The sequence below is a fragment of the Elephantulus edwardii genome, unplaced genomic scaffold (assembly GCF_000299155.1).
Source record: "Elephantulus edwardii isolate Elephantulus edwardi_28Jun2011 unplaced genomic scaffold, EleEdw1.0 scaffold00106, whole genome shotgun sequence".
Lineage (NCBI taxonomy): Eukaryota > Metazoa > Chordata > Mammalia > Macroscelidea > Macroscelididae > Elephantulus > Elephantulus edwardii.
Window position 1 is genome coordinate 4,719,932 of NW_006399856.1, and position 21,534 is coordinate 4,741,465.

A 21,534-nucleotide genomic window follows, 5' to 3' on the forward strand; every position below is an offset into this window, starting at 1 on the left:
AGCATCTGGTGGATTCGAACCGTGCGCCTCTGGGATTGCAGTGCAGCTTCTTGCCACTAGGCCACCAGAGCTCCCCTTAAAATACTTTTTAAAAAAATCCGTTTGCTTTGTAAACTTTCACAAGAACCACACACATTGAAAAAAAAATGAAAAAGCTTCAAAAACAAGAAAGAAAATGACAATACTGGAAAAAATCCAACAATGAATGAATTTTTTAAAAAGAAAAGTGAAATGGGGGTGAGGGGGGTAGGAAGGAAAATGTGCAACAATGAATGGAAATTCAAGTTTTCTGTAAATTTTTGTTAAAAATCACAATAAAAAATGAAAAAAGAAAGTTTAAAAAAAATCACCCATTTTTTAACTCATTCAGCAAAAGAATTAGAAAGGTAGAATACGTAGTTTTGAAAAACTGTCTTCTGAAGCAGTGTGTCTCCTCCTCTCCCTCATGTATCCATAGGGTACAGGATAGTCTACTCACCATCTATTGAAGGAAGTAGCACCGAACTTAACCTTCCTGAAACGGCCAATTCCGTCACCCTCAGTGACCTGGAGCCCGGCATGCGGTACAACATCACCATCTACGCTGTGGAGGAAAATCAAGAGAGCACACCTGTCTTCATCCAGCAGGAGACCACGGGTGTCCCCCGATCCGGTGAGACCTTAAGACACATCCTTGTTTGCTGCCATGCTTTCCTTGACTTTCATTGCGTTCATTTCAAAAGGGGAGAAAACAAATTTCCTCATGGTAACAGTGGTAATTTATGAGTATCCATTACTCAGGAAATGTGTAGGAGAAAGTGCATGAAAGATGTTGAATGGCAGATGCACTCTCAGTGTTTTTCCAACTTCAAACTTTTGACGCTCCTGTGGGGAAAGAGGGGCAATATCCTCCTGTGTGATTTTCAGCTCACAAACCCACTCAAGGGGCAGCAAGGAGTTGATTCTAACTTAAGAACAGTGAGTATTTTTGATTGTCATTGTATCTCTTAGACTTTAATCAGATGAAAGTCTTTGACTTCCCTTAGAGGAAGAAGTTTGTCCTTGGAATGTGCTCATTCGGTTAACTTCCAGGAGAAGACAGGAAGTATAAGACTAAAAGAGGGTTGTGCTCCCAAAGAATGGTTGTTTTGTCTCTGTCTACAGCAAGTCATCTTACAGAGTCTCGGTATTGCCTTCAAGTCTGAAAAGACTCATAGCTGACCCTCTAGTGGGGTTTCAGAGGCTGTAAATCCCAGGAGAGGTGATTATTCATTTTTCTTTCAAGTAGCCATTAATAGATTTGACTGCCAGAGGCTATAGTGGTTCATTTCTAAATTCTTGATATCTGATGAAATATCTGTATTTTAAAGCAACTTACTAAAGCCAGTGATTAGTCTTTCTGTTAAAAGCTGATAACATGAAGTCTTCCTATTTTCCCTCAGAAATTTAAGGGTCAGTTCATCAGCTGATCTTAAGTATTATCAGGTGTTTTCATTAAAATGAAAACCACCACATTCTTGCCTGTAATCCTTATCATAAGATTTCTTTGGGAATGTTTATTTCATACTCGTAGGTTTGACATTGTTTATGTAGAAATTTAGCTGCCTATCTACATATTTTATGTCCAAAAGTCAAATATCATAATGTAAGCAATGTAACTGAGCCACAAAATAATATATTCAGAGAAGCATGTCACCGTTGGTTAGGAGACACGACTCAGCTTTGCTCTGGATGGAAGCTCTCTGAGCTGACTAACATCCATGCTGCTGGCTCTGCAGAACTCACTCATCTTCGACAGGATTTGTGATTTCCTGGTTTTTGTCTGGTAGATAAAGTTCCCCCTCCCAAGGACCTGCAGTTCGTGGAGGTGACCGACGTGAAGATCACCATCATGTGGACGCCCCCTGAGAGTACGGTGACTGGGTACCTCGTGGAGGTGATCCCCACCAACCTGCCTGGGGAGCACGGCCAGCAGCTGCCCGTCAGCAGGAACACCTTTGCTGAGGTCACCGGGCTGTCCCCTGGCGTCACCTATTACTTCAAAATCTTCGCAATGAATCAGGGAAGGCAGAGCAAGCCTCTGACTGGCCAACAGACCACCAGTAAGTCCTGCCCCTGGCTTTATCTCAACACCAAAATAGTCCACCTCCTCTTCCAACCTGAGTGAACACGCAGCACACCAACTTCCCGACTCCAGCATTCATATCTTGTTAGCTGTTGCCAAGTTGGTTTTTACTCATGGCAATGCCACGTACAATGAACCAAATGCTGTTCAGTCTTGCACCACCTTCATAATCTTTGGTATGCTCGAGTCTGGTTTTTGGTGTTTTTTTTTTCCGATTTTTTTTTCTAGTCTGTTTTTAATGATGCCTCGTATCAGACAACAGTCTGTCATGATCCACAGGGCTTTTCTTGGCTGGTTTTTGGAAGTAGATCACAAAGGTTGTCCTCCATCACTGTCTTAGTCTGGAAGTTCCCCTTGAATCCTGCCCACTGTGGTAAACCTGCTGGTGTTTGTACTGCCAGTGACATAGCTTTCAGCATCAGGGAAGCACTGGGACACCACAGCCTGATAAAGTGACAGCTATGAGGGTTTAGATCTTAGAAATAGGAAGACTTTCAGCTGAGATGAAATGTGTAGGGAACATAAAACAGAGTTAAACTTAAAACACACATAAACTCTGTGGAAGCTAAGTAATAAACCATGTTGTTGTTGTTATGTGCCGTCGAGTCGCCTGCGACTCATAGTGACCCTATGTTCGACAGCCCTAAACTCCGCTCTGTCCTGTGCCAATCGCACTGTCTCTGACACTCCCATCCCAATCATCCCAGTCACTGAATCAATCCACCTCATAGAGGGCCTTCCTCTCCTGCGCTGTCCCTCCACCCACCCAAGCATGATGTCCTTCTCCAAGGACCGGTCTCTCCTCACAACATGTTCAAAAGTAAGTTAGAGCCTCAGAATCCTTGCCTCCAAGGAGCCACCCAGTTTAACCCTTTCCAGGACAAATCTGTTTGTTTTCCTAGCAGTCCATGGTATTCTCAATACTCTTCTCCAGCACCACAGCTCAAAGGCATCAATTCTCCTTCTATCCTCCTTGGTCATTGTCCAACTCTCTGATGCATAACAGGTGATTGCGAAGACCATGGCCTGTATCAGACGCACCTTAGCCTCCAGAGAGACACCACTGCATGCAATAAACCATATCTAAAAAAAAAAAATTACAATAATATATGTATCAGGGAGATGGTACTAAGAGAGCTGAATCTAATTACTTCTGCTTATGGAATAATAATTTGAGTACATTTTTCTGTAACCAAATGCATCTAGAATAAACTTGAAATGTAGTTTTTCAGTGCAATTTAGAATGATTTATGAATGTTAATGGCTAAAATAGTCAGAGTTTATTGGGCATTAGACCCCCAGCTCAGGGTTTTGTAAGAATTATCTTATTTCACCTTCATTTGGACCTTATGAAGTAGGTCACATTATTGCCCCTGTTGGATACAGAAGCAAAGAAACCAAAAGGCATAAAAAAAAATTTCTGTACTTTGCTAAGGCCAGAGACCTGGGAAATGACATAAAGCCTATGCTGTTCCTACTTCAGAGTTTGTACCCTCAAAACATTTCCTGTGCTGAGTGGCATTTTATGTTTTTTCGGGAGAACTCAAGAAGGAAACCTGCAGTTTATGATTTTTTTTTTCCTGGTAGTTTTTCTGAAATATTTTAGTATGCACATGAATCTGAGATTTTGAATACAGGTTAGAATTATGTCTGGTCTGTGTCCTTGGGTAGCCCAGAGGGTTAAATGTGGGGCTACTAACCTGCAGGTTGACCCATGCTAACTACTCAGAGATGTCTTAGAAACAAGGCTGGGCGATCTCCTTCGGCACAGTCACGGCCTTGAAAACCATGTAGATTCCAGTTCTTCCCTGCATATTTGGGGTTGTTGTGAGCTGTAAGCAACTCAGTGGCAACTAACAACCACAGGTCTGAGTCATTTGAAAATAAGTTTTATTTCAGTCAGTAAATGCATAGAGTATTACATTTACTCTGTGTGGCGCTATCAACTTTCCTGTTGCTCTTATTTTAGTGTGCTTTATAAATACCTCTTTATAACTATTTGGCCCAAAGTAGAATAAATTGTGGAGTACTCCAGTGTTTTGCGTTGTTTATTTTAAAAGTCATTGTACAGTTTCTAAGAATGGTGGGAATGTCATGCTGGAAAATGAGACTTTCTAAAGGTTTGTAGTCAAACAGAGAGTTCTCACGAATAGCACAGTTTTGGCCTCGTTCTGTGTAGCTCTCAATCGTGTTAGGGTTCAGTTTTCTGGGTTTTGATTTTACTTGGCTTCAACCATGAGGAGAGGAAAGCTTGGAAAATCTAGTTAACCTTTAGAATTTTACCATCCTATTACTCATGTTTCTTGGCATGTTTCATCTTTTTCCCCAGAATTGGATTCACCCAGTAACCTCCAGTTCACCAATGAGACAGACACGACAGTCTTGGTAACTTGGACCCCACCTCGGGCACAGATAGCAGGATACCGCATGACTGTGGGTCAGACCCGAGGAGGCCAACCGAAACAGTACAACGTGGGGGCTTCGGCCACTCAGTACCCACTGAGGAACCTGCAACCTGGAACCGAGTACACTGTCACCCTCATAGCTGTCAAAGGCAACCAACAGAGCCCCAAAGTCACTGGAATCTTTACTACACGTAAGTCAACGTTTAAAGATTATTTCTCAGTGATGTTAGAGATTCTTAACTGTAGTTATATTCTCAATGCTTCATACCATTTAAAAAAGTTAACTTGGAAAACTTAGTATGTGATTTAAAATAATTCTGTGAGCTCTGGTGGCCTAGTGGCAGAGAATGTGCACTGCAATCCTAAAGGTACATGGTTTGAATCTACCAGAACTCAGCTGGAGAAGGAGGGACAATCTCCTTCTGTGCCAGTCGGATCTGATTCAGTGGTACCCAACAAGAAAAGAAAAAAAAATTCTATGCAAAATGTGGTCCATGGTCCATCAATTGTCTGTTACTGGTACTCAAGAGAAAGAGTGTGCTAGAATATACATGCTGAAACATGCTGTCTGGTTAGTTCCATTGGTAATTTCTTGGACTCAAGACTTTCTTGATGAAGGAAGCTGCACACATTGCTAAGCTTTTTCACGGAGACCAGCCCTTGGAGTAGCACAAATTTAAAGTATCCAGATTTTTGGAAACTAGATCCTATTATGTTAAATGACTGTCCCAAATACTAGCAAACCAAGAAAATAATTGGCACTTGTGGCTCAATTTTAATAGTTTGGGTGTCAAATAATAGCTATGAAATGTAAGGTAAGGAACATCTACCAAGTGCATACAAACAAAGCATTTAGGAAATGTTGAGTGTGACAGCTTAAAGTATTCCTACAGAATGAAATGGCTGGGTTTTTTGGTTTTATTTTCCCTTTCCTTAAATTATTCTTGACATTCCGTGGAGGAGGACACGCTGACAATAATTTCTAGTCATGGCTTTTCTTGTGCCCCAGCATTCTCAAGAAAGTGGTCTTAAATCTGCTACTATTACATTATAATAAAAGTCTGAATGCGCAAACAGATTTCCGTTATGCACGTTTGCATTTACATTACAAAGAATTATGAGACTCCTTATTCCTCCTTGAATGGTATTTGTTATTTTGAACCTAACATTTCGATTTACAGAAATCCCTCACATAAGTGCTTTCTTCAGCATATATTGCAACTATGAACATATTTGCAATTTTCCAAATGCTTTCATCAAATCTTACACTTTTGACTAACTTAAAATTATAGCTGGCTCAAAGACTGAAAGACCTTCAAAGTATGACTAAAAAGTAACCTATAAATAACTATAGCATTTTTTTAATTTAATTTTTTTTCCTTGTGAGAAGTTATAATTTACCCTCAAAATTACTTACACTTAAAAATTAGGTGTGTGAAGTTTGCAATGAAGATTTTGCTCTGAAGTATCTTAATCATAGGCAAATAATGCTGGTTTTTCATTTAAGAGTAAATTCACTGTCAAAATTTTGCAATACTTTAAAGTCTGTTACTAGGAGACTCATGCTTTTATTTCACATAAATGTTTAATTCATAGAGACGCCCATCACTGCGTTACAGTGGAGATTTTAGTAAGTGTAGCTCTTAATTGTGAAGTATAGAGTCTATTTGTTTCTTTTCTACTCCTTAAAATAGGGCACTTTTTACATAATTCAGATTGTATTTGTATATATATTTACACACACACACACACACACACACACACACACGGAGAGGGGTGAATATAGGCGGTTTCAAGCATATGTGGGGACTTTGATATGTTGAGCACCTTTATGCTGTGTTCAATAGCTATGAAACGCCATTATATTTGAATGAAAGTACTGATAGTCAACACATTCTTTAGATTAAGGTGAACATTTTGTCTTGCACATGGTATTTTTTTTCCTACAAATATTTATTGAATGGATGATTGACTCAGGAAAGAATGACGAAAGCAGAGGCTCAACTAACTAAGGCTGGCTTTCAGTCACCCCTCATAGTCACGGAGTTCTCCGTCCAGCTGAGCCTCAGACGCTCCCGAAGGCTGAAGACATCAGCTGGGCCTGTGTAGTTTTGAATTGTTTTTTGTTTCTACCACTCTTTTACTGTCTTGCTAGTCTGGTTTCTGGGAATAACTTTCCTGGGTTTTATAACTTGTGCTAAATTCTTAAGAGCAAATGTGTTAGAAGAAGAGGTGGGGGTAAGGCTGCTTCTGGGAAAAATTCAGCTTACTCCTTTATAAATAGGGCAAATTTTATTTCTTTAACAGCCAGATTGTTTTTCACCTGGCAGGAGCTGCCAAAAGCCATAGGTCATACTTACAGCCACATCCTTTGTCTGCCGTTCGTTTGTGGCTCTGTGGTTTGGAGACGTTCCTGTAATGGTCTTCCCAGGCAGACAGCATCATGTTAAACTTGGGAAGATTCTAGCTGGTTGGCTCAGGCAACAGAAAACACCCAGTTTTAAAGCCCAGGATGATAGAAAATATTATCCATGAAAAAGTTGTGGCTCTCACAGATGTTCAATGAGGAAAGCTCACTGCTCCTTGTACTGTGTCTCAAGGACAATTAACATTGTCATACTGTCTTGGCCATGGCTTTTCAGAAAAGTCAGCAGTAGTCAAGTGTTCCATGGTTTCAGAGAGACTAGGAAGGCGACACAGGTCACCCATCTGATATTGATGATGATGATTACCCCCTGTAATGCCATTGAAACAATATTCTTACAACACAGCTTATTAAGCCAGCAACATTTTAATTCTGCCATCCTAGCAGACATTACAAACTGGGCCACACGTGCATTTAATATTCCTCCCCCTCCATGGTATTTTAAAAATGAAAAAGAAAACAAAAATTGCACATTAACATCCAGATGGAAAATAATGGAAGAGCTGAAGTGTTTGACCTGAGTGCTTCCTGTATGACCAAGAAAATTGTCTGGAGCCCAAGTCATGTAGACCCTAGAGTCTAAATATCTTCTAACCTAGGTTCATGTAACTTTAGAGGATAACATTTTGTCTCACTAGTCACTTACCTTGGTGTAAATTAATTGAATACAATATTTATCAGTTTTTTTTCTAATGAGAATATAATTGGTTTGGGACATACAGAGAAAAGCATTCAGCTTGACTAGGGCAGTTAACACATTTAGTACTCTTGAATTCAGCCCATCTAACTCGCCTGCCAAGTATAATTTACAAACCTTAAATGTGTAACAAGATTTACAAGACTATTGGGAACATCTGCCTTCACTTTGGTGTATACATTCTCTTTTTCATCTTTTCTCTTAGAGAAAGTAATAGTTCCACTAAGAGAAATAATAATGGTATCAAGATGCTAAAAAATATAAAGTAAACTTTGGTTGAATTTTTTTTTTTCATTTCAGTAGCAGAATATTATATATCTGTAGTATTGTTATTGTAAATGAATAATCATATCCAGGGAATGAATCTTTATAAGTATTTTTCATGGAGACAGATGTTATCTACTATTTCTTGTCTTGATAAAGAAATGACCATCATTATAGAATAATTCATTATAAAAGCTATGCTTAGATTTCTATTTATAATGTAATATATACCCCATTGTTCTCAATGATTTAGAAGTAAGATGCTGATTGATCCGTCGTTGATCTGATTTTACTTTCTGTATGAGATTTTATACTGAAGATGTAAGTGAATTTGTTGTCCTCTAACTCAATTCCTGACCATGATTAAAAGGCATAAATCAGACCATCCAAAGAATTAAAAAAGAGACCTCTTTGAAAGCTATCTAATCTCCTATTTGGGTGGCTTAGTGAGTAAGGAGTTGTGCTGCCAACCCGGAGGCATGTGGTTTGAATCCACTAGATGCTCCGTGGGAGAAAGATGAGCTGTCTCCTCCATGCAATTTACTGCCTCTGAAAATTCAACGGAGGGTCAGTCATGAATCAGTTCTGACTCAATGGCACACAACAACATCTGCTCCAATGTCTAGCCCTGGTACATCCGGAATCCACTATTTACTTCATCTGAGGTGCTCAGTGGAGATACTTTTTCCATGCAATTGTCTGTGATCCCAAGGGTTAAATATACGTATTGATTTCTTTCCACAGTGCAGCCTCAAGGCTCCATCCCACCTTACAACACAGAGGTGACTGAGACCACCATTGTGATTACGTGGACACCTGCACCAAGGATTGGTTTTAAGGTAAATTGCAGGTGTTTCAAATCTACCTTGAAAGGGTCCAAAGTTCCCCAGGGTAGGGTAGAAACAACATAAGCGCAAGTTAGGGGACTTGGATTTTATTATCTGCTGCTTCTCTCTTGACCTCTGACCCTAGCTCCAGCCCAGTTAGGACATAAAAATGCAATGAATTACTTACTGGTAGGATGGCATGAAAAAGTCGCTGTGAAAGCGCTCTACAAGGGATAAAACATTAGATTGGAACTTTTAGTAGTTGTTTGTGTTGCCTTATTTTCTCTATCCTTCCCCTCCAGGGAATTGCACTTGTGAAAATTGGGGAGACTGCATTTGATGTGTTATTTCAAATTGAGTGTCAACAAGTTCACCGAAAGCCAATTTCGGGAGACCAATTAAACTCTGAGTCATTTAAAAAATCACATTTTTATCCAGTCAGTTTCATCTCAACTTGTTTAAACCCCTGTGGGTAAATCTCATAATGCAAGTTAAAATGCAGATCTTCCCTGTAGATATCTTGATTCGTGTTCTTCAAAGCAATAATACCAGAGAAGTGATGAATACAAATGAATAGAATTCCTTTCTTTGGCATTCAGAATGCGGAAGGGGGAAATTTTTTTTTTATGACTTGAAGACAAAAATCCTGTGGTGGTTTTTAGAGACTAGACCAAAGGTCCCTTCCTTTTTGAGCTGTGCAAACAGACACATTGATAATTAAGCTATTTATGGAGAAGCCCTTTTTGGTGCTTTTCCAGTTCACCTTTGACATTCCTGTTCTAATGGTGTCATTCTGATCTTAAGAAGCCATGTAATACAGGAAAGATGTCTCTAGAGTACTCTGTTTGACAAGGTTACCTCACTTTTTAAAAAGTCGAATTTTAAGAGAATTTTAAAAGTTGATGAATGCATTCATTTTAATTCTTTGGTGACATATCGTCCTGCAGTTAATGCTATGAACACATTTCTTCGCCGGAAGTGTCTTTGCCAGTCTAAGCACTTTGTTAGAGACTTTTAAGTGATCACCTAGAAATGAATCCCACGTGAAAAAGTCCTAGGAGTTTCTTGTAGCACAAAGAAGATAGACATGAGTTACCACATAGTCCCAAACCTCTCTGTACTTCCACTTTGTCCCAGGAGATGGTTGATCAAGTGAAAGAATGCCGAATGACATTTCTTTAGTACCTTCTATTACAAGCCACCCTGGTGCAACTTTTATATACACCATCAGCAGCCTGGCTTCCCAGAACAGGGAATTTCCAGCTCAACTGTATAAGAATCTAAAATAGGACCCCACACTCGTTCCTCAGAACAAGTGCATTGTGCATTTCCTGGGGAGTTCATGTTATAGAAAGCATATAACTGCAGCCTCCCACAGGAACCCAAGCCTGGATATATTTGTCACTGGCATTTATTTTTCTTTCCTTCTTCTAGCTGGGGGTACGGCCTAGCCTAGGAGGGGAAGCACCACAAGAAGTGACTTCAGAATCAGGAAGCATTGTCATTTCTGGCCTGACGCCAGGTGTGGAATACATTTACACCATCTCAGTCCTGAGAGACGGCAAAGAAAAAGAGAAACCTATCGTGAACCGAGTGGTGACACGTAAGGAGAGCAATTTTGTTTTCTTTCTTTGCTTCTGGTTTTCAGTACCATTTTTTTTAAAGGCTAATATCAGATCCTGTTTTAGATATGATAATGGCCCAGGTGTTTGTTTTCTTAACTCACTCATATTAGTAGCTATTTCTGATTCAGAGACCCGGGTTCACCTGATGGTAGATATTCCAAGTCATCCAAGATTATTTTAGAGCTATTGTGAACTAAACAAAGAAGTTTAGGAATAGGGTAACATCACTCTTTAACACAATTGATTTCTACTATATTTTTAACATAGGGAGCTCAGAAAGTCCAGGGGTTTTTTTGTTTTGTTTTGTTTTTATTTTATTTTATTATTTTTGTGTGAGTGTACTGTCAAATCAGATCTGACTGGTACAGGAGGAGATTGTCCCTCCTTCCCTGGCAGAGCATCTGGTGGATTTGAACCATGCACCTCTGGGATTGTAGTTGCAGCTCCTTGCCACTAGGCCACCAGAGCTCCCCGAGAGTCCAGTTTTTAAAGAGCTGTTAACTCAAAGGCCAAGCCTCTCTGGTTGTTTGAATCCACAACATACTCCATAGGAGAAAGATGGACTTTCTTCTGGGCAATTTATAGTTTTAGAAACCCAATAGATAGTTAATTGTGAGTTAGAACCAACTCAGCAACTATGAGAGAGAAATATTTCCATAATGCAATGCCTAAATTTTCACTGATTCTAAGGAAAATGAAGTCAAATGCTTTATGCTAGCTTTCACTTTCAATGTTAACTTTTCTTTCTGCTTAGCCTTGTCTCCACCAACCAACTTGCACTTGGAGTCAAACCCTGACACGGGAGTGCTCACTGTCTCCTGGGAGAGAAGCACCACTCCAGGTAAGCCTAGGAGTGTTGAACTGTAAAATGGCTTGCTATCTAAAAACAGGATCAGAATGATAAGTATTCAGCCCTTGGTTAAAAAACAGACAAAACAAGCCAGATTTCCAGTATATCATGAAGCTTTTTTAATTGAGGGGGTTTTTTAAAAAATTTATTTTATATTTTAATGAAAGATTATTATAGAGAACTTGGATTTCCATTTATTTATTGTTGCACATTTTCCTCCCTGCCCACTCCTTCCCCCACCAGTTTGCTTTTCTCTTTGAGAGAAAAAAAAAACTATTTCATTGTTTACAATTCTCTTTCCCCTCCCCCCGCCCTTGTCTACTTTACTATGCAGCTCTTGTTTTGGACTATTCCCATGCAGATAATACCTAATCATATATCCTTTTTAAACAGTTCTCTCCCTCATCTATTCCAATGCAGTGTACATTATTTATCCCCTCTTTTCTTAGTTTTCCCCCAAACTGTTTCGTAACAGTGGCATTATGCAGTATTTGTCCTTTAGGGATTGAGATATTTCACTCAACATAATGTCCTCCAAGGGTCACCCATTTGTATAGTATTTCATGAGTTTCTTGTTTTTCCAATGCTGCACAATATTCCATTGTGTGACTATACCACAGTTCTCTAACCATTCATTTGTTGTTGGCACTTGGATTGTTTCCAACTCTTTGCTATTGTGAATAAAGCAACAATAAACATGGGTGTGCATATATCTGCTTGGGTAGCAGTTCTGGCTTCTTTAGAATATAGTCCCAGTAGTGGAATTGCTGGGTCAAATGGGATTTCTATTTCCAACTTTTTGAGAAAATACCATACTGCCTGCCAGAGTGGTTACATCATTTTACGCTCTCACCAACAGTGAATAAGAGTTCCAGTTTCTCCACAACCTCGCCAGAATTTGTTGTTTGCTGCTCTGTTGAATTTTGCTATTCTGACTGGGGTGAGATGAGCTCTCATAGTTGTTTGGATTTCATCTAAGAACTAGGGATTTTGAACATTTCTTCGTGTGTTATTTGCCATCATCTTCTTTGGTGATGTGTCTGTTCATATACTGTGCCCATTTTTCAAGTGGGTTGTTTGCCTTTATCTTGTTGTGGTGCTAGAGTATTTTATAAATTCTAGATATAAGTCCTTTATCTGACATCATTACCGAATATTTTTTCCCAGTCTGTGGTTTTTCTTTTTTACCCTACTGGAGAAGTTTTTGCATGTGTATAGGGATTTGATTCTTAGAAGGTCCCATTCATCTCTTTTATCCTCTCCTGGTTGTAGGTTTTTCAGGATGGTTGGAAGACTTCATATTGTGGATTAGGGCTTCTAGAGTTCTTCCAAGCATTTCTCTAATGAAGTTTATAGTCCTTGGTTTTAGTCCTAGGTCCTTGATCCACTTTGAGTTAGTTTTTGTGTATGGTGTGAGATGTGGGTCTTGCTTGAGTTTTCTGCAGATAGTTTTCCAATTTTGCCAATACCGTTTGTTAAAAAGGCTGTCATTTCCCCACATAACTGTTTTTATGTCCTTGTCAAAAATCAGTTGACCATGCGTAGATGGGCTGATGTCTGGGTTCTCGATTCTATTCCATTGATCTATGTGTCTGCCGTTATACCAGTATACCACACTGTCTTGACCACTATGGCAGTGTAGTAGGATTTGAAATAGTATTTTACTGAAGGATTTTTAAATGACCGGGACGTGGGGTGGCAGTGTCTGGGCTCCTCTGATTCCACAAGGAAAATGAATCTTCATTTAGAACATCAGCCGTACAAACAATTCCTGTGGGGACATCTCATCAAATCTCACGTCAACTGTTCTCACCATGACTCTTGCTGTTTTTCTAATAGGTTCACTACTTTGTTGCAGTGGCCACATAGAACTCACAGTTAATACTCATGATTGAGAGATTTTTCAGGGAAATAATAGGTTGTAATTTAGATAGGAAGCACTTTGGATATAATTTTTCAATCAGGACACTGCTCTCATTCAGGTCTCTGATGCTCAGCCTCTCATTTGAAGCAGGCACTAAACGTGGGCAAGTATTACAAAACTTTTTTGGTTCTGCCCATTATGTGCACTCCTGTCCCCAATTCTACTAGTAAGTCCAGGCCAAAGAGCTCGGTTGTGACTCCAAAGGGCGCCAGATCTAGCTCAGCTCTTCCTATACTGAATCTCTGGTTCTCTGCCACCTCTAGTTACGTGTATCAGTCATTCCTGTGCCATCTTACATAGGACTCTCTAGTTCAAAGGACACACTATACCATCAGCTTCTTTGTGGATGGTTATGAGATTTCTGCCTTTAAATCTGATAATGTTTATTAAATCAAAAGAAAGAAAATGCTTTTGCACTGAGGCAGGAGAGAGAGAAGACAGATGCTTGCCAAGACGCAAAGATTATATGGGATTAGGAAAAGAATTTTGAAAGTTTCCTTTTTACTCAGTGGCATTCAGCATTATCAAATAAATGACTGTATAATTTCCCTTTTTTAAGTCAGTCTAAATTTAATATTTAGTGAAGTTTCACAAATGATGTTTTCATGTCCCGCACTGATCCATGAGTTATGAAGGGCAGAAATTACTTCCATTTCACAGATGAAAAAACTGAGAATTAGAACAAAAAATGTATCTAGCCATAGTCACATATTTAAAATGTTATAGAACTGGATGATAAATTGTTTTAGACTCTGTGTCAAACAACATTACAAATTTGAGAGTGTGTTATTTTATGCTTATACTCAGTACTGAGAAATTTTGTTAAATGACATTCTAAGACTGTTTAAAACTTCAAACAAAGCTTTTCTTGAAATCCTTTGTTTAAGCATGTTGAAAATTCTTGATAAAACCCTAGAATGTATAGCAGCAATAAAGTAACAATGTTCAAGTAATGTGATGAACTATTTTAAACATGCTTTTGTCTTCTAAAATAATCTTTTAATAAGGCATTTTAACTAAAATATCCTTGTATTATTTAATATTGGGTATACTGGGGAAATCAAACTATCTTTATGGAGAACATTCTAAATTAGAAAAGGGCTGTTTCATCTAAAGATGATTATATCCTTAATTGTTAAGCTTGCTAATTTAAGGAGTATATTTTGCTTATTATACCACTATTTCTAGTTTTGCTGTGATGTCTTAAATATCTCTTAGCTTTGCTTGGGCATACAGCTAAAGTATGCCTAAGCAAAGGGATTTGCTTTAAATCTCATGAGAGGAAAATGAGCTTAAATTTAAGTCTCTTTTAATCCTCATTGCCCCCTGAAGTAAGGGTGGGTTTGATGGAGTTTTGCATCTGTGGAAAGAGTTGAAGCCAAAATGACACAATTTCCTATCATGGAGGACTGAGTTACAAATTTTAAGTTGAGTCGTTTCCTTTTTATTGCCTGCTTGATTATTAATATCCATCCTAATGATCTAGCCTGCCTACCTGGCTACTCACCAGTAAATGAAATTTAAGTATCTACCTTCTACATGGTTGAATTTCTGCAAAGAAACCATTTTGGCTTCACGTTGTTACACATAACAAAATATTCCATACTTCCCTTACCTCTTAGAAACCTTAACTTAAATATACGTTCCCATTTAACGTATGCATCCTTGTATAAATCTTGTCATAGACTATTCTGTAAATTGCTAGTCGTTACTGTTTTCATCTGAATGTATCGCTACTTCTCTGTCATCCACATAAAACACTGTGGTTCCTGAACTCCTCAGCAATTAATATTCTTTCTCTAGGCATAACTTCTGTTTTTTACTTTTTTTGTATTTCCCATACACTTACAGAGCTTTTCGCTTAGGACAACTCTGTATGGGGATATGCTCCTTCTTTTTCCCTGACCCTCCACCTTACTAAAGGGAACTCTAATGACCAGGTAGAACTCTGTGGTTGTAATGTCTTTGAAACATAACTGTTTGTTCTTTTTGCAGTCCGTGGGATGCCCAATAAGTGCCCTTCTCCAACATAACTCAAATGCATCCATTCTTCTGCCATCCTTATGCATTGTCCTACATAGCTTAGCAAGTGATTGAAAAGACCATGACCTAGATCCGGTGCAACTTAGCCTTCAAAATGAGATCCTTGCTCCTTACTGACAGTACAAAACCCTAAAACCAAACCATCTCCCTGTTTTCCTCTGTGAGTCCCTCCATAGTTGGGGTTCAGTTTAATCTGCTCTGGGCCACAAAAGCTTTGTCCTATAACCTTGTCCCTTCTGTTTTCTCTAGACATTTCTGGTTATAGAATTACCACAACCCCCACCAATGGCCAGCAGGGATATTCTTTGGAAGAAGTGGTCCACGCTGATCAAAGTTCCTGCACTTTTGAAAACCTGAGTCCTGGCCTGGAGTATAATGTCAGTGTTTATACTGTCAAAGATGACAAGGAAAGTGTCCCTATCTCTGAAACCATCATCCCAGGTAATGGAAAAATAAGCTGTTCTCTTCAGAGTGGCAGTTCGGAGAAGAGTAGGGATTAGCATCTTAATCCCTAAATGGTTGAATGTGTCAAATGTACTTGCGATTCAATTCCAATTTCCCCATCACACTCTCCAAAACCCTGAAGTGGAACCAACTCCATGGAGAAATGCTTGCTGTTAACACTGCTTTACTGTCTGCTTCACTGAGGGGCTGTCTGCTGCGATGGGTTTGTAAGGAATGGAGTGGCACCGTAGCATTAACTTTGCCCCGCCCGCTCACGTGGACGTTCTACTAAAACAATGTCCTTTGTGTGTACTCAGTACTGACGGGCCAAAAGTGAGATGGTAAATGCATCGCATTGGCACAGTTGAGCCTGATTTTACAGTCCTCATCAATTTTCAGCAGTCTTCTACAAAAGTGCATTTGTCTCCTTGGGTGAACACAGTGATAGCTCTTGTTTGGCATGAGCATTCTTCGTGTGGTGGTTTCATACCCTTCTGGTTTAAAATTGGGAGGTGCAGGGGGATGAAGTGAAGGCCACACCTTCTGGATTGAAAGACAACACCAAAGAGACCTATCTGGAAAAAGATAGGCTGGTTGTTGGTCCAAAAAAAAATTAGGACAGAATGAAGCATCTCACAGATTGTGTTCCCCTTGCACTCTTTGGTTAGAATGCTTTTGCTAATTTTGAGTATGAATTCAGCAAACTATTGGCAATTGCCTTGAACCCAGGCCTGTCTTTTTTTCAGCCTGAATGTGTTTGGAATGGCCTACATACATTCATAATGCACAGAGCATTATAACTATGATTATTGGCATGAGTTTTTATAGGGAATTTTAAAAAAACAAAACTCATCAGCCTTTACTTTTTTAACCTTTTATGGGCAGGCTTTATTTTCCTACTAAAAAGTGTTGAAATTTTTTTTTTTAAAATGCAAAACAAAACAAAAAACCATTGCTGATACTTAACAGCAGATATAATGTCTAACGTTGTAGAAATGATTTTGACATTCTCACCAGGCCTTTGACTTTTAGGAACCTGAGAAGTTCGAGACGTCCTACTGAGGGAACATTATTAAAATGAAAGCCAATCCCTAAATGAATATTGTACCTTGTTTCATCCTGCCAGGGAAACACACCTACGCTGTCTTTTCAGATGATTTGAAGCCGTTTGCATATTACCATCATTGCTTTAACAATCCACCGAGTTGACCACTTGTAACCTGATGAACACTGCTTTCTTTTTTTCCTTTTTTGCCTCTATTTTTCTCTCGCCCTCTCTTTGCTTTGTAACTCAATAGAGGTGCCCCAGCTCACTGACCTAAGCTTTGTTGACATAACTGATTCAAGCATCGGCCTGAGGTGGACCCCGCTAAACTCTTCCACCATTATTGGGTACCGCATCACAGTAGTTGCGTCAGGAGAAGGGATCCCCATTTTTGAAGATTTTGTGGACTCCTCAGTAGGATACTACACAGTTACAGGGCTGGAGCCGGGCATTGACTATGACATCAGCGTTACCACTCTCATTAATGGCGGAGAGAGTGCCCCCACCACACTGACACAGCAAACGGGTGAATTTTGAAAACTTCTGTGCTTGACACATGGATAGTGTTGCATGCTGCCACTGGGCACTCTGGTTAAATTTGGATGTTTCCAAGGAGAACCCAAAGATTTGGTTTCAGGGAGAGGGAATCACACGCAAGTGCTTAAGAGATTGCATGACGTCATATGCAAAGAATCTTAAACATGCTTTCATTCAAGCCACAAATCGGTGGGCGGCCCAGACAACTAATTTGATACCAAAGGGAAAGGTTGCTGACATTTGCAAACATAGCAGACTTTTTGGTCTCTCCCATTCATCTTGAATTGCATCATGAGCATCCATTAACGAGAAACCACGTGCTTCCAAAGTGGACCACTGGGTGCTTCCTTTTACCCTTTTATGAACTGTACCATGGGCCGTTGTCATGAGCTGGGAACCCATGGAGGTCTAGGGTAGAGTAGAAGGACGTTATTCTTGAGATGCGAGAAAAGAATACAGTAGACACCAAGCGCTATTGTTAGAAACACCTCTTTAACCAGAGTCTGGGGGCGAGCATGCAGCATTATGGAGGTTCTCTGCCCTGCATGGTAAGACACATGCCGAGAACCGACTTGCATGAACCCTTTTCACTGTGATTAGACTTCACTGAATGGAATTACAACACTCCTGGTAGCTGTAGATGTCCCACCTCAGGGGGCAATGTAAGACCTTCAAGTCCTGTCTGTGTGCATGTGATTGTTCAGAAAGTCCCGCCGTGTTTCTCTTTGCTGTGTGGCAACTTAAGCCTCTTCAGCCTCAGATCAAAATAATCTCTAGTGCTATTAATAACACACTGATAATCAATGTGTGAGAAATGAGATTCTGATTTTCCTTTAAACTATATTGACGAATGGCAGAAAGGTTAAAGGGGCCTAACAGTACCGTGTGTAGGATTTTAGTTTAAATCATAGTCGACTATGATTTCGTTTAGCTGTAGATCATTTGCATGATGATGACTGTTTCCTTTATGCATGAAATCCTGGTTTTAGCTTTTCCAGTTATTTTTGTCAACTCTCAGTTTAAAATGACATTAATTGAGTCTTCCTGCTTACTTGAACCCAGCTGTCCCTCCTCCCACGGACCTGCGATTCACCAACATTGGTCCAGACACCATGCGTGTCACCTGGGCCCCACCTCCCTCTATTGAACTGACCAGCTTCTTGGTGCGCTACTCACCTGTGAAAAACGAGGAGGACGTTGCTGAGTTGTCCATTTCTCCTTCAGCCAACGCAGTGGTCCTAACAAGTGAGTAGTCAAATGCATTTGTTGAGTACGTAGTAACGCAGAGGATGGTAGGAGAGCCGGACACAGTCTTGTTCTGCGGTGCGTAAGGTTGTGATGAGTCAGAGTTTGATGTCACCTGACAATAACAACATTGGAGCATAAAGAATAAATTCTGAGTTCTCAACTAGGAGCAACTAAATGCAGGAGAGATACAACAGAGCTACACCAGAAACTCTAAACCTCCCATGAGACATGGTGAATATCGAATTCACAAGTGGTCAGGAGAAGGAAAAATATCTAACTTAGAAGAGCAGACAGAATGCTCCTGAGAGATGAGGTTGGTAAGGTTTTTTTTTCTCATTACTTGGGACAAAAGGGACCAATCCCTGGAGAAGGACATCATGTTAAGCGAGAACTCACCTGAAAGGAGGACAAACCTCAAGAAAGTGCGATAACGTATAGGTTACAACAGTGGGCCCAAACATCGGCGTGGCTGTGAGTCAACTGGCTCACTGACAACGTAAATAACAGTGTTAGAAAGATGCCGTGTTTATTGCTAGAATAATAGCTTTACTCTTTATAGTTATCTTTCAAATTTGAGTTTAAGCACACCAGCAATCCAGTTCCAAGATTTCAAATTCTGTGTTCCAAGAAGCACAGAAAAATAATTAAATGCCAAAAGGAGTTTTATGTCTAAATCTAACTGTTTAACGAGAGAAAAATAAATGAGGGCTTGGAAGTTGGTGTCACCATATCTGTTCTAGTCTCATTTTTAAAAAAATATGTCAGCAGGTAATTCATTTAATATTTGAAAATTTACAGAGTGGTGGCTGGCATAAGATAGATCAGGATGTTGTTTTGAAGAAAAAGCTGAAAGATTCAAAAAGAATCTGTTAGCAGAATTCCTCAGAAGTTTAAAGGGCTTGGAAAATACCATCATTTTAAACATAACAAAAATGTATGGACATTTTCTCTTCCTGGTTTCTACTCTTTGGAATAGGCCCTGTTGATTAAACAAAGCTGTCATTTCCTGCAACACAGGGTGGTATTTCACATAATTTTGTTTTTTTATTTTTTGTTTTTTCATTAAAATAGGAAAGTGCATATATTTAAACAAAAAAAGATTCTATGTAAGGAAAAGAAAAAGAAAGACAGCTCAACTTGACCATGACCTTGGTTTCTCAAATACTGGCTGAGGGTGAGAGCTGGAGGATGTTTACATTAGCATTTAAAAAAAAAACACAACAAAAAACTACCAACAAATCCACTGCCCTTGACTCCTGGCAGCCTTCCATTGGCTTTCCGAAGCGGTAAATCTTCAAGTAAGACTGCTCTTCTTCCATGGAGAAGCTGATAGATTTAAACTATCCACGTCTGGCTGTCACCCTCATACTTTACTCACTTTTCCACCGCTGGTCCTTGAGATTCACACATTGTTGTTGTTGTTAAGTGTTGTCAAGTTGTAGATGACTCATAGTGACCCTATAAACAAGACCTGAACACTTGTATAACTTTCATCATTTCTCTAAGTTCATAGAGTTTCCAGAGTTTCGGAAAGTGGATGCCATTCCTCTTCCAAACTTATTTTAATCAGGGAGCTTCACCATTGGTAACCATTATTGCATTTGACACATCAGTGTCACAGTGTTTAGCATCACAGCAACCATGAGTTACTTCTATACAGCAAGTGGACAGATCAGTGCTATACCACTTAGAAGAATGTTTGATCAAAAAAACAAGTAAAACCAGACTTGAGGGCTGCAGATTAAAATCACCCACTTTTGGCTTGGTAGCATCACTTTCTATCCGCTAGGCCAACAGAGCTCTCCCTATGATGTTGTTAAGTGCTATCAAGTCGTAGATGACTCGTACCGACCCTATGAACAAAAGACCTGAACACTTGTATAACTTTCATCCTTTCTTCAGTGGATGCCACTTCTGCTTCCAAGCTTGTTTGGGACTATTGTTTCTATAACAGAGCACTGTGGGATTAGCAGTTACCACCTAGTATACACAGTATACTCAGTGCACTCTGTGTTATAGCCAGTGTCTGTGTAACCTTAAACCCAGCCCTGCCACACATTAAGTCATGTGCTCTGAGATCTTAGGATAGAGCTTCATTCTGCAAAGGACCTCACAGTCACCATTTTCCTCCAGAGAAGCCATTAGTACTGTATCTTACAGATAAACATTTGGCATTTCCACTGGCCAAGCCACAGGAGGAAACAAGGTCCCTGCATCATGCCCGCATAGGATAGCATAGTACTTGCCCATGTCTTACTGGTGCCCCTGTAGAAAGGCAAGAGGGGTGATGCTGTGGAAAGAAAGGGGAGGTTATAGGAGGTATAAACACAATCTCTGTGCCTTTCTGGCATGGCAAAATGACAGAAAAGAACATGCAGTAATGTATATTCAGTGTTCTCAAATAGCCTGTTCTCATCTCAATAGGGTCAAACTTTTGTTTTTACAATTTCATTTTCCCCTCTCCCCCCAGTAAAGATTAATTGTTAAGTGCACTGTTGTGGACCATGTGTTCTTGTATCCTTAAGTCATTTATCTTCTTAGTTTCTCATTTGTGAAATGGGGATAAGAAAGAAAATCCCAAACACTGAACTATCATGATTGGGGGTGAAATTTTCATGAGTACATACGTATGTCAAACCTGCCACATTTACACTTTTAAGATATGCAATTTATTATCTGTCCATACAATTTCTAAGTTAAAAGATTCAGCTCACCACCCATGGCTTCTCTTTCAACCGAACAATGTACAGGCCTGGCCTGTGAGTAGACCAGTAAGTAACACCAGCGAGGCACTCACTGCTCTGAACAGCCAGCCTGGTCAGGTCAAAAGAGCAGCATCTGCCCATGAATACAACTGAAGGCAGGAAAGGGTAGAGTAGAAGGATGGATGGAGTTGAGATATATAGGGAGGAAGTGGGAAATAGGAGATTAACCTGGTAGGTATTGTAATTAATGTTATATAACAAAATAAGTATAAAAGGCTGAATGAAAAGCCAATGTGCTATGCAAACTGGCACTCAAATCCATTTTTTCAAAAAGCCTACCTTACCCACATACCACAGTGATAATTGTGTTGTTGTTGTTGTTATGTGCCGT

General features: G+C 39.6%; 1 protein-coding gene across 1 annotated transcript in view; it reads left to right on the plus strand.

Annotated features, from left to right (window-relative positions):
• The window catches only part of FN1 (fibronectin 1), a 92,042-nt gene that overhangs the window by 42,373 nt on the left and 28,135 nt on the right, over nucleotides 1–21,534 (plus strand). Inside the window, exons 17-25 of the mRNA XM_006891955.1 lie at nucleotides 458–652; nucleotides 1,809–2,081; nucleotides 4,434–4,700; nucleotides 8,640–8,734; nucleotides 10,157–10,325; nucleotides 11,102–11,188; nucleotides 15,414–15,605; nucleotides 16,907–17,179; nucleotides 18,253–18,435. Of these exons, the coding sequence (XP_006892017.1) occupies nucleotides 458–652; nucleotides 1,809–2,081; nucleotides 4,434–4,700; nucleotides 8,640–8,734; nucleotides 10,157–10,325; nucleotides 11,102–11,188; nucleotides 15,414–15,605; nucleotides 16,907–17,179; nucleotides 18,253–18,435 (1,734 nt within the window). The remainder of the gene's footprint in view (nucleotides 1–457; nucleotides 653–1,808; nucleotides 2,082–4,433; nucleotides 4,701–8,639; nucleotides 8,735–10,156; nucleotides 10,326–11,101; nucleotides 11,189–15,413; nucleotides 15,606–16,906; nucleotides 17,180–18,252; nucleotides 18,436–21,534) is intronic.